Raw genomic sequence first — 17,328 nt, 5'->3', positions numbered from 1 at the left:
ACTTTGTTTACTAATATTTGATATATTGTTTTTGAATCCATCAATTCAAAAAGTCTGTTATTATCTTAAGAGGTTTTTCTGTTTTTATTTTTGTTTGCGAAGAGTGAAACGTTTTCATAGTTTGTTTCCAGGCTAGAGGTTTAGCTTAAAAGAGCAAGTTTAATTCAACGACGCAGTTCCGTTTATCTACTAGCTTATTTAAAATAACATTTTGATCTATTTCTCTATTATTTTTTCAAATGTCAAATTTTGATTTTTTTATGTAAATCGCGAGTTTTTATCCATATTTTAATAAGTTCTTGATAAAATTTAGTCACATTACTACAATTGAGACTTTATTAGTGTCCGTATTACAATAAAATATTTAAAAAATTGTCACCTAAATCTTTCAGTAGGTGTTTCGGAATTAATTCCCAGTTTGCTTCTGATTCATTAGTGAAAGTTTTTACCCATTTAAGTTTAAGTTTCGGATGAAAAACTAGGTCGCAGGAGCTGAAACACTCTAGGGGCAACTGTTTTGATCCAAATATTCTTGAAAAACGACGGTCTGAAAATTTGTTTTGATGGTTTCTAAGACAACTTTGAATATAGATCACATGTAGTCAAAAACTAGGTCACACAGCCAAAGTATAAATAAAACCTTGTAAACACTATAATGGTTGCATATTTGACTCAATTGTCATCAAACTTTGTCAAGATGCTTGCGGATAAGTTCGAACATAGGTCATCTCGGATGAAAAACTAGGTCACAGAGCTCAAAATAGAAAAATCATGTTATCACCTCAGATGCTATTATTTTGATCCAGATATTCTGGAAATTGGTTATAGGACGATTTGTAATTTTTAGACGAAGTTCGGAAAAACCTTGTAAACACTTTAGAGGCTGTTTTTTTTATTTAAACATTCTGGTAAATGGGCAGTAAGGTGGGTTTAGTGATTTCTTATTATTATAATGATTTCTAGGTCAATTCGAAGATGGGTCACTTGGGTTCAGAAACTAGGCCATACAGTCCTAATATGGAAAAATCTCTTAAATACTCTAAATGCTACTGTTTTGCTCCAAATATCCTTGAACTTGGTCTAAAAGGTTGTTTTTATGATTTGTATGTCAGTTTATTGGTCATCTGGAAACAAAAACTAGGTAACACAGCCCAAGTATTGAAAAAAATCTTGTTATCACTCTAGGGCCTATTGTGTTGATCCAAATATCTTGGAGATCAGTTAGAAAGATTGTTGTGGTGATTTCTACGTCAATGTTTGGTTAAAAACTAGGTCACATAGTCCAAATAAAATGAAATTGAGCGTTCATAACCAGCTGATCGATATAAGGGCCATAATATAATGGCCTTCTTGTTTAAAGATGTTTCTTGTTTGACTCACCACTTAACGACTCATCAATCTAAATTCTACCCGTGAATAGTTTATTGAGATTACTTTATATCGTTATACCACGATAATTATTGACGTTATTCACATCACATTTTATTACGTTGTGGTATAATTAACCATCGAACCCATTTTTCTGGAAAGACATCGGAATAAAAAACACAATTTTAAATAAATCAGTTAGGTGACCGTCTTAAATGACAATTGCATTTAAAATATATTCATTTTGTAAATAGTCAACTGGATATGAAGCTTTATAACGCTTCAGAAATACAGAAATACTGAAATAAAAACAGAAATACTGTTTGAAATATCATCAATAGATAAGTCTTGTTATAATCATGTCGTTTGAATAATCGCAAGAAGTGACGATGGGGTGTCGAGCTCAAATTCTGTTAAATTTACAGACATTTTATTTGGTAATGTAAATTTCTCTTATTTTCCATTTATAATACGAAGAGGTCAAATTTATATCAGATTATCCAAGATCACGTGTACAATCACAACGTTTTTAAAAAGCAATGATGCATGATCACTAAAAATACTGAAATTCTAGATCGTGGATTATGGGAAAAAACACTTTCGTGCAATAGTCAATTGTGTTACATGATTACCATGGTTGCTAGTGAAGTACGTGAATACACCGGAGTTGAAATTTACTATTCTTAATGTAAAACCCTTACATAGAACAAGTAACTAAATGCCGCATGAATTACATGTTTTGTCCTTGATGGGACGGTGTACACGCGGCTGCATACCAGGATGGACAGCAGAGACTCGTGCAAAACGTGTGTTCTCGTTCAATCTTCAATATTTTATATCAAGTGTTTGATAAATGAAGATATTTTCATATCTCATATTATCATTAATTTCTTTATAAAAGTGTTTGGTGACTTTTAATGTTTTCAATTGCTAGGTCATCTATAGGTTTCTCACTTTATTACTGTAAATGAAATATTGCTTGTGTGCTACTTTTTTTATAGATTAAGCAGGTAAACCCAACCAATAATTAAACATCATAATAATCAAATTTTTTTCAGAAACGTGTATTGAAAGAGATCAATTTCTAGGATCTAGTTTATATATACGAGGTCAGACCGCTTCGTTCGTTTAAACCACTAGAAAATGTTTACCAAGATGCAACAAATTTAATACATGTTTGTTATTACTACTTGAAATATCAGAAACATTTTGCATTACATTTAAAAAAAAATAGAATTAAAAAAAAAGAAACGCTGCTATCAATTTTTTTCTATGCCTTTTCACCATACCCTTTGCAGATGCTAACGTCACAACGATGTTAGGTTTGATCATTTCAAATGTTCCATTATAAATGGCTTTATTATACTTTCCTCTGCAACATTGCCCATTATTATATTTACATATAAATCTTACATACACATTACCCTAAAATTGTCATGTTAAACTGTCTCACGACTCTAAGAGGTAAAAAATTTCAAAACAATGTAACAAAGAAAAAATGGGGAAAACCAATTTTTCTTTAGAAAAACGTTAGCATTCACGGACTGACCATGTGTAACTGCATGCCTTCACAATATCCCTCGTCGCGCCATAATGAACATACTTTAATACTTTGCCTTCAGTGGAAGGAAATACTTTGTTTGTTGACACTCAGACGATTTTCGTTTGTTTCCTGATGAAATAAGTTTATTTATATTGCTATAATTCTTTAAAGAACTAGACGTACCCTTCGTGGCTCAACCCCCGCATGATCGCCTTTGTTACTCACACTTTGAACGTTGACACAACCATCAAGAACAAACCTTCTTCACTATCAGCTTATCCTTCATGATTAACACCTTTGCAAAAAAATACCCTTATACTGACTATACAATCCTCTTCTAAGACCACCTTCACAAAGTCAACTAAATCCGCGTATATGCCTGAAACCCAGATCTAGTATCGTCTTTAGTCGATTTTTGAGAGTATTTTTGTCATATGTAAACCGTTAAAGGGATACTCAGGCGAATTATTGACAAAAATATTAAATTGATCTTATGTACTTGAATCATTCTAAAATGACATTTTATAAACTCCTAGCATGAATTCATGTATAAATTCTATATATTTTGGGTTTGAAGCGTAAATATATCTGTATACGTTGAACGAAATTTAGAGGACGACAAAATCGCCGAATAAAACTAGTCGTGTGACTTGAACAAACCCTTGAAGTTACAATAACAGATAGTGTTGAAATTATATGATTGAAACAAGTATAAGTCATTCATTTGACATGTTCTTTAACGTTTCTAGAGTTCACTGTGACAAATTTTATAAGGTCTAAACGCTCTGACCTGACTCAAGAGGGCTAGAAAACAATCATTTTATTCTTTATGAGGAGAAACGTTTCTGCCTGTGACTGCCCATTGTATTCATTTTGAGGACATATACATAATAATGAATGAAAACATTCATAATGAAAAAATGAGAATTTTGCCTGTGTCTCCTTTAAACGGAAAAATAGGCTAAGTGTGGCTTCTGATGACATGTTTATAATATCTACAGGCGATTTTCAAAAGTGAAGCGTCCGTGACGTTAAATTTTGCTATTTCTATTAAAGCAAATTAAAAAATGCCCGGAAGTGCTGCGAATAAATTTTTAAGTAACTCAATTTGTTGCCTTTGTCACAGGTAAAATAGAGTCAAATTATTGAGCTGAAATGAAAACAAAAATAACATGTAGACGCAAGTAACGTAAAAAAGAATTGAATACGGACATAACGGACAGACCTCGCTATAGTTGTGTCGATGCAAAAATATGAGAAAAAGATTAACAAGGAAGGGCGAAAGTGTCGAATTCTAAGGTTTAGTTGTTATGTTGAGTTCATTCCTTATTCTTCTTTCTTAACAAAATTTCAATTTTGTCTAATTTGACTTTTCTGTTATAAATATATATATACGTTTGTTTTTTTTTTTTTTATTAATATATTTCTAACAATACAATACACACTAATACGTTTTTAAGGGGATAATTTTAATTTGGGTGTAGTTAATAATCCACATTTAATCACTTGCTACACCTAGTAGGCAGAGACTAAATATTTATATTGTTAAGGAATGTCAATGATTATATTAAATGCATAAAAACTTGTAAAACATATATCTTACAATTGTGATAACAAAATATTAATCGTGCATTTTCTAAAAAATATTAATAATCTGGATAAAACTGTAATCTAGATAAGTAAAATTATTTTTTTAAAGTGTAATGATTTTGAAATTATATCAAGATGGGTTGAAAGGTTACTTATAAATTCAATCCAAAATGAGCTTCAGTTCTTCAGTTTTAATTCATACCATCCCGGTAAAATTTAAAACTAGTGTGTCAAAATTTTAAATTATGTGAAATATATGTGTACAACAAGAAATCATGTAATCTTTATCTTAGACCTGCACTATTTTCCGTGTGGTAACAAATATTTTTGGGTAAAGTTAATTTCGTCTTTTTGTTTTTTCACCATTGGCGTCTCGATATGTATCAAATCAACCTTCTCATACGTGATTGTCAGCCTACAACAGTCATTTGATATTGACGTTTTCGTAATATTGTGGGAAAATTGGTCGAAAAATACCAATATTTGAAATTTTCAAAAGTGAAGGATCACACCAAGCCAAAAAATAGCATTCGAGAGCAACTTGACCTAGTTTTTTTTATTATGAATATATATTTGTCAAAAAGATTACACTAATGGTTTTCTTGATCAGATATATATTAAAATTATTGCATTAGATATTGTGTACTGGAACAAAACCTAAACCGATATATTAATTTAAAAAGGTATATAATGATATCAGCTGTGCTGCTGAAAAAACGACAAAATAGTGATTCACATATAAGACAAAAGTTTTGCAGTAAGTGTAAATCATTTGCTTGCCTTTTCTTGAAATCTTGATCACAACATTATATTGATGATACAGATTGCGATGAAGGATATTATGGTGAGAACTGTTCTAAGAAGTGCAACGGCCATTGTAAAAACGGATATTGCAACAATGTTAACGGACACTGCACATATGGATGCATGGATGGGTGGAAAACACCGTTGTGTGACCAAGGTAATAACAGGTTTTATTTATTTTTTGTGTGTGTGTGACTTATTTTTCTGTTCGTTTTTTTAAGTTAAGATGTGTTAGTTTTATATAACATAGTGGTCCTGTGAGAAAAAAACCTGTAGGTTAAATTACAATTGAAATATTTTTACTGGTTTAAAGCAAAACGCCATTAGAAATTAACAGAAAATTTACCGTTAAGCACTCGGCAAAATATATCGCAACACGCGACTTTAAACTGTCATAACATTATATAAGTAATTACTTGAAATATATCTATTAACAAAAACTTAATAAGCGTAATTTTTCGTTTCAATTTTGTGAGATTTATCTCCCAGTTGATATTATTGAGGTTTTGATGATTTTGGGTAATTCAGATTTGTAGTCCTATAAAAGTAAAAACCTTTTTGTTATATTACGATTGAAATATTTTACTGTCTTAAAACGGGACGCCCCAAGAGGAATTGACTGTTTCACTAATTTGCACACGGAAAAAAATATCGCAGCATCCGATTCATCAAAACATTTTAATCATTACTTAAAAGTACCAAATATATTTATAAAATGAATCTCTGCATTGCTTACAAGACGTACACCACGTGCTTGTCAGAAACCAACACTGTAGTAGATATTATGTTTTATCCAAATTCCTTGCTAATTAAAGTACATATATCATTAAAACACTCCTAATATTTTAAAACAACAGTATGTTAAAATAAAACACAACACTTGTCAAGAGGGTTGGTTTCTTTGCTAATCATTAAGTCTGAAAATAATCTCAATGACAACAGCCGAAAGATAAAGCCTGGTTTGCATACATAAAACGGATATGTCAATATGTCTGTGAGGGTCATTGTAAGAGATATCGGTCAAAGCCCATCTGCACACAGCTGTATATTAAAAAAACACTAGGTAACAGATTATAAGAATCTTACACTGGCTGCCGGTACAAAGCGGAATATCAAGCTCGAGGGTAACTGTTTACGGCGGTAACGAGGCTCTGCCGAGTTTCCGCTTAACAGTTACCCGAGAGCTACATATTCCCGTCTGCACCGAAACCCGGTGTTTGATTCTTTTTCTTGCATATTACATATCAATTATTTTCAGAACAGAAATTACGAAAACGGATATGCTCATAACGAACTTTTTTTCTTATAGTAGCGTATAAACTTAAAACTTCATTCATAACGGTTAAGTGACGTCATCTTAAGAACATAATTCATTCATAAAAGTCGCGCGTCAATGACGTCATTTAAAGCACTCGAACTGTCTTACATGCCTGTTTTCTAACACCGGTGTAATCGGTAGATAATCCTGTCTGATATGCAAGAAAAATTTAGGAAAGACCATCGTTATCGTCATCGTCATTGTTCATGAAGACCACGGGCAGTGAAATACAATGCGATAAGAAATAGAAAGATACACCAGACACCGACTATGTATGATGATATTAATATAGATGATATTTGGATATTTGTGTTGCATTTGGTGATTGAATAATGGCTGAAGTGATAAAAAAACTAAAAACATGGTTTCCCTCATTTATCTATTTATTTATTAATTTATTTTCATCTTTTTTGTTCTTTCAAATTACTGAATAAAGTCTCTTTTTATTATTCTTCTTAGTAAAATTAAGTTTTTACACAAAACAGTTTAAAATGCAATTATTTGAAATAGTGTTAAAGTGATATTTTACCTATCCATATCAAAATATCTCTTCAAATACACAAAAATATTTTTTTAATTGAAATATTGCTTTAAAACGTTCATTTACCTGTAATTAACCTTTTTCGTTTATATACAGACATATCGCTTTCCCACCATTTGAATATAGTTGCTTTAAATATGCTACGGAATTATTATGTCCGATATATGCTTTATGAATAAAATGCTTTGACATTTGACCATGTTGAATGAATTAACTTTTTATTTATATCAGCGTATACGTTAGTAACGCAATAGAATATGAAAAAATAACATGTTGTACTGATGATATTACTGATAAATTGTTTTTACATAATGTGAATTATAAAAATGAAAACAATTAACAAAAGAATGTTGATGAAACATTTTGCAAAGGGAATTTTTTAATCATATAATGAAATGCAGAACTAAAGAGGAATGGTTATCGTTAAACGTATTCCACATCGATATTTGATAGTTTGTGGAAACAGCAATAACAACCAGGCGTCAACGATACCCTAATCATAATTTAAATTGTGTTGTCCGTGTGTCATGAATTTGGTTTATTTTTTAAACATGTGGAAATATTACGTGTTTCTCGTTATCAATCTTTCGCCCTTGCACCGGCTTAAGCAGAATTAAAACATGCAAATGGTGAAATTTTGAATTTAGAAACATCCGCAGATGTCGAATTATTTTGATTTTATATTTATAAACTTTATAAAGAGACAATGTAGCAATTTTTAATACTTTTAAATATCAAATTTGAGCATATAATCATCATTTTGACAGTACTTTGTAATTTCAAAGACAATATAGATTTCATAAGATATTTTTTACCCTGAATATGAAAATGAGGTTAGATGGAGGACGATATTTATTTGATATGGATTCTGAAAATAAAAACGGGGCTGAATTAATAAGACTTGAGCAGAAAATGATTTGCAACATCATGTATAAATGCTTAAAAACTTGTTGGTTATGTTTTAAAAGGTGTATAACAGTTATTATTGATATTTTTCTCAGCATGCTCCAGTGGATGGTACGGACAACGTTGTGCGTACACTTGTAGTCAACGTTGTGATAAACAAGAATGTAACAATACTGATGGGCGGTGTACAAGTGGCTGCATACCAGGATGGACAGGAGAGACTTGTGCAAAACGTTTGTACTTATTCAATCTTCAATACTTTATATCAAGTGTCTGATAAATGAAGATATTTTCATATCTTTTACTATTATTACTTTATTTTTTGACAGTGTTAAGTGACCTTTAATGTTTTCATTTGCTTGGTCATCTATAGGTGCTTCATTTTATTACTGTAAATTAAATATTGTTCGTGTACTACTTTTTTATAGATTAAGCAGGTAAACCCAACCAATGATTACACATCATAATATTCAATTTGTTTAAAAAACGTGTATTAAAGAAGAACAATTTCTAGGTTCTAGTTTATATATACGAGTTCAGACCGTTTCGTTCGTTTACACCACTAGAAAATGTTTAACAAGATACACAAAATGTAATAAATGTTTGTTATTACTACTTAAAATATCATAGACATTTTGTATTTCATTACAAAAATAGAATTAAAAAAATATAGATACGCTGCTATCAATTTTCTTCTATGCCTTTTCACCATACCCTTTGCAGATGCTAACGTAACAACGACATTATAAGATGACGTTAGGTTTACGTCAAGTGTTCCATTTTAAATGGCTTTATTATAATTTCTTCTGCATCATTGTCCATTTTTATATCTACATATCAATCTCGCATGCACCCTAAATTTGTCTTGTTAAATTGTCTCATGACTCTAAGCATAGGAAAGATCAGACACCGAAAGAGTCATATTAGCGCATAGTGAGTTAAATTTTGCTATTTTAATTAAAGCAAATTAAAAAGTGCCTGGAAGTGCTGTAAATAATTTTTTAAGTAACTCAATTTGTTGCCTTTGTTACAGGTAAAATAGAGTCGCGGATGCATCCGTTAATTTATTGAACTGAAATGAAAACAAAAATAACACGTAGACGCAAGTAACGTACAAAAAAGAATTGAATACGGACTTAACGGAAGTCTTCGCTATAGTTGTGTCGATGCACAAATATGCGAAAAAGATTAACAAGGAAGGGCGAAAGTGCTTCCGATGTTTCAAACTTATTTTTGAAAATCAAATTGTATCAGTTTACGACTTTTCTTAACGACTTTTCTTAACGATTTTGTTCTGGTTCATTCTGGTCGCAAACGCACTATGTTGGTTTAAACCTAAAATACAATGGAAATATACATTATATTCCTGCAAATCAATAAAAGAAAAGGACAATAGCAAGCTTTCTCCATCAACACTTCTGTACATATTTCTGTGCGCTGCCTCACCAACTATGCTTATTTTAAATGAATTAGAATTACTTTCTTAATTAAAGAGAAACACAAGAGAGAAAGTATTTTCACAAATGGATCCCTTTATCAACAGCAAATATAATATCATGTATACTTGTGAAAGAGCGTTAATGAGCGTTGAAAAACATAAGTTTGTGAATGGGCTCTTCTAACGGGTACTCGATAGGTACTAATTGAGTACCTCTGTTCGCAATATTGTTTTCAAATTGCTACGAGAGTTGATATGAAACCTGATCTTCTAAATTTTAAATGTTATGTGGTTTCTAGATAGTTACAGTCCCATTTGACTATCTGTTGAACAACGCTAAAACTTTTAGGTATTACAGCAACGTTTTTTTCTGTTAATATATTTCTAACAACACAATACAAACAAACCTAAACGTTTTTAAGGGGATAATTTTAATTTGGGTGTAGTTGATTATCCACATTTACGTAGTCACTGGCTACAACTAGTAGGCAGAAACTCAATATTGTAATCATATTATTAAAGAATAATCAATGATTACATTAAATGCATAAAAACTTATAAAAACATACATCTTACAATTGTTATAACAAAATATTAATCGTACATTTTCTAGAAAATATTGATAATCTGGATAAAACTGTAATCCAGGTAAGTAAAATTAATTAAAAAGTGTAAATATATATTTTAATTATATCAAAATTTGTTGAATGATTACTACTTATCTCAATCCAAAATGAGAAAATGTTCTTCAATTTTAAATTCAGTCCATCCCTGTAAAATTTTAAATTAGCGTGTCAAAATTATAAAGTTATGTGAAATATATGTGAAAAACAAGAAATCGTGTAATCTTTACCTTGACCTGCAGTACTTTATGTGTGGTTACAAAGATTTTTGGGTAAAGTTAATAACGTATTTTTGTTTATTGATCATTGGCTTCTTTATCTGTATCAAATCAACCTTCTCATACGTGATTGTCAGCCTACAACAATCACTTGATATTGACGTATCGGTAATATTGCGAGAAAATCGGTCGAAAAATACCCATACTTGAAATTGTCTAAAGTAAAGGATCACACAAAACCAAAAAAAAAATAGCATCGAGAACAACTTTATTTAGTTTTTTATTATAATACATATTTGTCAAAAAGATTACACTGATTACACTGTTTTCTTGATCAGATATATTCAAATTATTGCATTAGGCATTGTGTACTGGAACAAAAACTTAACCGAATATATTAATTAAAAAAGGTATATTATGATATCGGCTGTGCTGCTTAACACAGAACAAAATAGTGATCCACATATAAGACAAAAACATTGGAAGTAATTGTAAATCATTTGATTGCCTTCTATTGAAATCTTGATCACAAAATTATATTGATGATACAGGTTGCGATGAAGGTTATTATGGTGAGAACTGTTCTAAGAAGTGCAGTGGCCATTGTAAAGACGGATATTGCATCAATGTTAACGGACGCTGCACATATGGATGCATGGATGGATGGAAAACACCGTTGTGTGATCAAGGTAATATCAAGTTTTTATTTTTCTGTGTGACTTATTTTACTGTTCGTTATTTAAGTTAAGATGTGTTGTTTTTATTTAACATTGTGGTCCTGTTAAAACAAAAGCTGTTGGTTAAATTACAATTGAAATATTTCTTCTGGTTTAAAGCAAGACGCCATTAGAAAACAACAGAAAATTTACCGTTAAAGCCACTGACATCCAGATGGTAAAATGAAAAAGAAATGAAATAAAATTTCAAGTAAATGGTAAATACTGATCTAGTTAGGATTATTTTATAAATCCATCATTACTGACACTTTATTTCAAGAAAGAATGTTGACAAAAGCGTTAATATATCTGGTTTTCTTTTCCATAATTTACTACGTTACTAACGCAGTAGCCAATATAAATAGGAGAAGATAATTCATTTAACGCGGTCACGTGTCACAACAGTGATGAGGGAAAATCCCGGTATCCGGTATGCCTGGGATCGTTTATCATTTTTCGTCATTAAGTAGGCCTGTATCACATTTCAAGCTAAAGGTTAAATCGATAAATTGGTCATCATATATATGAAATAATTGATAAATTATAATTTTTAGTTTCATGAATTACTACAAATATAAAAACAAAAGCAGTTATTCGTATCCCTATATGGTTGATAAAATCCCGGATTCCGTGCGTTCCGGAGCACAGGTCGCGATATTGTCCTGTACGATCACGTGATACTAGAAAAAACCCGGATGAAAGAATTCCGTGGTATAATAAAAGAAGGTATTTCCCGTTGGTGGAAAAGCGAACTGTTTGTTTTCAGAGCAATAATGTTAAAATATGAACATTTTGAAGTGTCATTTCGATTTCTTTCAACTATATAATGTTTTTGAGGGGGGATTTTGAAATATTAGCAAGACAGCAGTTTTTCTGCTATCTTCTGGAGGTCAGCTGCTTTAAGCTCTCGACAAAATGTATCGCAACACGCGAATTTTTAATTGTCATAAAAGTATATAAATAATTACTTGTAATATTTTATTAACAAAACTTAATAGCTGTAATTTTTCGTTTCAATTTTGTGAGATTTATCTCCTAGTTTATATTATTTAGGTTCAGATGAGTTTGAGTTATTTAGATTTGTAGTCCTATAAAAATAAAAACTTTGTTTACATTACGATGGAAATATTTTTACTGGTTTGAAACAGCACGCATCAAGAGGACTACAGAAAATTCACTGTTTCACTTATATACACACGGAAAAAAATATCGCAACATCCGATTCATCAAAGCATTTTAATCATTACTTAAAACAAGACGTACACCACGTGCTTATCAGAAATCAACACTGTAGTAAATAATATGTTTTATTAAAACAAATCGTCCAAATTCCTTGCTAATTAAAGTACATATACCCTTAATACACCCCTAATATTTTAAAACAACAGTTTGTTAAAAGAAAAACACAACACTTGTCAAAAGAGTTGGTTTCTTTGTTAATCATTAAGTCTGACCTCAATGACAACAGCCGAAAGATAATTTCTGGTTGACATACATATTACGGATATGTCCATATGTCTGTGAGGGTCATTGTTAGAGATATCTGTCAAAGCCCACCTGCACACAGCTGAATATTAAAAAACACTAGGTAATAGATATTGTTAGGAAAGAGCGTCGTTATCGTCATCGTCATTGTTCATGAAGACCACAGGCAGTAAAATACAATGCGGATACAGCTCAGCTAAGAATTATCAATAGAAAGATACACCAGACACCGACTATGTATGATGATGTTAATATAAATGATCATTAGATATTTTTGTTGTATTTGGTGATAGAAAAATGGCTGAAGTGATAAAATAAAATTAAAAACATGGTTTATAAAATTAAAACTTGATATTACCTTGGTCACACAAATGTGATTTCCAGCCAAACATGCCAGAACATAATTACTTCCATCGCAAGCTGTGAAAAGGTGTTGAAAGACGTCTATATGAAGTATTTGTTTAATTCTATTTATAAATCGAATTTACCGCGGGTACACTGTGGTTAATCCAACCTGGTTTACAACTCAATTTACAATGTCCAGTAGTCGAATCACAATTTCTGTTTCCGCCATCACAATTCTCACTAAACTTTTCCTTACAGTTTCGACCATAAAAACCAGCATCACATGCTTAATTTATCAAGATAGTTTCATTGTACTATTTAGATATATAAAATATTTTAATGACCGTTTCTAAAAATATATGCATGTGACAAGTACTGGTAAACATTTAGCAAAATTATAACGAATGAATATCATTTTTAAAGAATCACGTTAATTATATTTTTAATCAAATTTACCTCGGGTAAACCTTGTTTACAACCATTTTTACAATGTCCGGCAGTCGGATCACAATATCTGTTTCAACCCTTACATTCTCACTACACGTTTTCTTACAGTTCCAACCATACAAACCAGCATCACATGCTGAATTTATCAAGATATGACTTTTGTATATTTAACACATAAATTTATTGCATGATTTTTCAATGGAAAATTTTTGGGGATAATTTTACAGTTAAATTGTCTTTTCTCACAGAAGCCGGACTATTTTTGAATGCGGACGAAAAGCAGATGTCATAGATAAATGGAAACATTTTAAGAAATACACTTCCTCTTGACTATCAAGTGATTGATAACGAGAAACACGTAATATTTCCACATATTTAAAAAATGAAACACAATTCATGACACACTGACATCACAATTTAAATTGTGACTAGGGTATCGTTGTCGCCATGTTGTTATTGCTGCTTCCACTAAATCTCATAGATCAATGTGGAATACGTTTAACGTTAACCATTTCTCTTTAGTTCTGCATTTCATTACATGATTAAAGAATTCCCTTTGCAAAAATGTTTCATCAATATTCTTTTGTTAATTGTTTACATTTTTATAATTCACATTATGATAAAAATATTTATCAGTAACAGTAACATAACAACATGTTATTTTTTCATATTCTATTGCTAAATGAATAATAGGGGTCATTATTCAATTTGCTGGCCGATTATCACCCTCTGGTCCGACTGTGTCGTGTATTAACCTCTTATTATTTGACATGTATAATTCATTGTGGTTGCTGTGCATTGTTCAATTCCTTGCATCACTTACAAGACATATATCAAGTGCTCGTCAGTTTAACCATTCGTCGTGCATCAAGTTTCAACATAATGTAGTTAAATTAATTTTAGTATACATAAAAATACGTTCACTTTCATTGCTTATATTATCAAGAATAAAAATTCCATAAATAACAACACAACAGAATGATTATACCTGATTGGCATTTATAACGCTGATATGTTCGTGAGAACTTTTGTAAGAGATATTGGTCGACAATCAGATGATTATTGAGAAAATATCACGAACAGAGGATCGATCCTTTCGTCATCATCGTCTTTCTGGAAGTCCACTGGCAATAAAATGCAATGATGATACATCACCTGCAACTAACAATTATCAAACCCGTTCATGTCAAGCGAACTTATCAATGCCAACAAAGTGCCTCCTTGAAAAATGATAATTGTTGCAATACTTTTTTCCTGGTATGTCTTAATAGCGAAAAGCACCCCTTTTCGCATACGTATTCAGAAAGGACTTTCGTATGCAAGAAGAACTATTATTTTTTAAATAATTTATGCCATTTTTCGAAAAAAATTATTTTAAGGGGGGCAGAAATTTATTAAAAATCAATAAATTCCCCGGGAACTTTTCCCAAATTTTGAAAAAAAAAAATTACAAACAAGGGAAGCGGAAATTCTCTTTTACGGGAAAGGGTAAATTGGGTCCTTTCTTTAAAAAAAAACACCATTTTTTTTAAAACACGGGGTAAAAATTTCATTTTAGGCCCCCTTATAGTGAGTGTAGATATTAAAACATGGCATTTAAAAAAAATAGAAAACGGTAAAATCCCTGAAGAAAGTCCAAATTTTGACAAATTTGACATCTATTGCAGGTTCGGTTTGATTGAGCTTGTTTTAAGGGACGGCAATTTGAAAGTGCATGTTAACCCGTCATTCGCCTTGCACCGGGGCCTCAGCAGAATTTAAACATTAAAAATGAAAAATGGTGAAATTTTGAATTTAAAGAAAACATTTGCAAGATGACGAATTAAATTTTGATTTTTATTTTTTATTATTTTAATACTTACAATATCAAATTGCGAGCATTTATATATATCTTCATCAAATTTTGACAGAAAATTTTTTAATTTAAAGGACCATTAACGGAATTGAATAAGTTTTTTACCCCTGAAATATAAAATGAGGCAAATGGAGGACAGTATCTATCTGATATGGATATTTTGGATTCTGAAAATGAAAACGAGGCTGAATAAATAAGATTTGATCAGAAAATGATTTCTATCGAAAAGTCATTTATAAATGCTGAAGAATCATTGGTTATGATTTAAAAGGTGTATAATAGTTATTATTCATATTTTTTCTTAGCATGCTCCAGTGGAATGTTATGGGCACACAGATGTAAAACGTACAAATGTAAGTCAACAATGTGATAAACAGGAATGTAATCAATACTTGATGGGCGCTGTACAAGCGGCTGCATACCAGGATGGAAGGAGAGAAATGTGGGAAAAGTATGTACTGCATTCAATCTTAAATTTTTTATAGCAATTTTGAGGAATAAAGATAAAATTTCATAAACTTATATTAATCATAACATTCTTTTTATACATTGGTTTGGTGACCTTTATGGTTTTTATCGAGCTAAGTTATTATAGGTTTTCTTCATTTATTTAAATAACTCAATGAAATATGTTCATTTTGTAGCTTTTTATATGACCCAACCAGAATTAAACATCATCAAAATAAATTTAAATTTTAAAGGGGTATTGTTTTAAAAAAAAAATTAAATGTTTTTATTTTATATAACAGTTTTTAAACCGTTTTTCGTTTAACCCCAATAAAATTTTTGTACAAAAAAAACCCAATTTAAAAAATTGTTTAAATCACATTTCCAAAAAAATCATAATACCTTGTAAGCTTTTTAAAAAAAAAGAAAACTGCAAAACTACTTTTAATTTTTTTTACCCTTTAAACCAAACCCTTGCACAAAAATGCCCAAAAAACAATGTATGGGATGATTTTAAAGTTTAAATGATCAATTTTCCCTTTAAAAATTGCTTTAAAGCAGAAAAAAAAAATTTTAATAAAATTTCCCAACTGAAACTTTGGCCTTTTTTATTTTACATATTCTTTCTTTATCACATACCGGAAAATTTTTTGTCAAAACCTTAACCCTTGAAAATCAGTCACGGGGTTTGGGATTTTTAATAATCCCCTAAAAAACATTATTTTAAAATTTTTGGAAAAGTTTTTAAATTTTTAAAAAAATGAACAAAGGGGAAGGGGAAAAAAAATTTATTTTAAGGAAAAAATACAGCATTAAAGGGGACTGCCCAAATTGTAACTGCATCCTTCTTACCCCCTCGAACGCCATAAAGACAAAACCCATAAAAAAATTGAACAAAGTTTTGGTTTAAAGGGGAAGGGAAAAAAATTTTCTTCTTTTTACCCCGGGAACTTTTCCGTGTTTTTCCCTAAAGTTTTTTTTCTGTTTTAAAATTTCAAAAGAAACAAAAACGTCCCCTTTAAAGGGGCCCTTAACCCCGCAGAACGCTTTTGCTCACCCCTTTGATCTTTAAACATCCCTAACGAAAGGGATTTTTTTTTTGTAAAAAATTTGGGTGTATGTCAAAACCTTCGGCTTGAGAAATAAAAATTAAAAGGGCCCTTTGGGTTTCCCCCCTTTAAACATAAAAAAAGGGAAAATCAAAAAAAGAGAGATAAGTTTTCCCGGGAACAAAAAATTTTTGATAAAATTTCGCCAACTTTATTTTTTTCCTTTTGAAAAATTTGTTTATGCACAAGGGGAAACATTTTTCATTTTTTTCATTTTTGCTTACAAATTTTAAAGAAATAGAAAAATAAAAAATTTAAAAAAAAAGGGACTGTTTTTTTTAAATTTTGGGGTAAAAAAAAAAAATCATAAGTTAAAAAAATTTTAAAGGGGATCAAAATTTTTATCCCCCCCAAAAAAATTTCGGGGGAAAAATATATCGGGGGTTTGCCCGTCATTCCCGTCCGTACTCTTTTCCCAATCGGTCCGGCCAAAATTTAATTGAATTGGTTTTTAAAACTTTTTCACAAAATATAACCAAAATTAAACGCTTTCGCGCCAACTTTTGGGGTCCTCCCGGAAGGTCAAGGCAAAAGCATGCCCTTTCAGAAAAAATCGGCCCCGGTCTAAATTTCAT

The 17,328-nt window shown here is 30.8% G+C and overlaps 1 protein-coding gene across 1 annotated transcript in view; it reads left to right on the top strand.

The window, feature by feature from the left end:
- Positions 1-17,328, top strand: part of LOC132749562 (uncharacterized) — an 81,782-nt gene that overhangs the window by 48,185 nt on the left and 16,269 nt on the right. Inside the window, exons 12-15 of the mRNA XM_060739373.1 lie at positions 5,325-5,462; positions 8,166-8,303; positions 10,901-11,038; positions 15,503-15,550. Coding sequence (XP_060595356.1) covers positions 5,325-5,462; positions 8,166-8,303; positions 10,901-11,038; positions 15,503-15,550 — 462 coding nt within the window. The remainder of the gene's footprint in view (positions 1-5,324; positions 5,463-8,165; positions 8,304-10,900; positions 11,039-15,502; positions 15,551-17,328) is intronic.

The sequence above is a fragment of the Ruditapes philippinarum genome, unplaced genomic scaffold, assembly GCF_026571515.1.
Source record: "Ruditapes philippinarum isolate M1 unplaced genomic scaffold, ASM2657151v2 ctg656_1_1_1_1, whole genome shotgun sequence".
Taxonomy (NCBI): Eukaryota; Metazoa; Mollusca; class Bivalvia; order Venerida; family Veneridae; genus Ruditapes; species Ruditapes philippinarum.
This window is presented reverse-complemented; position numbering and strand designations above follow the sequence as displayed.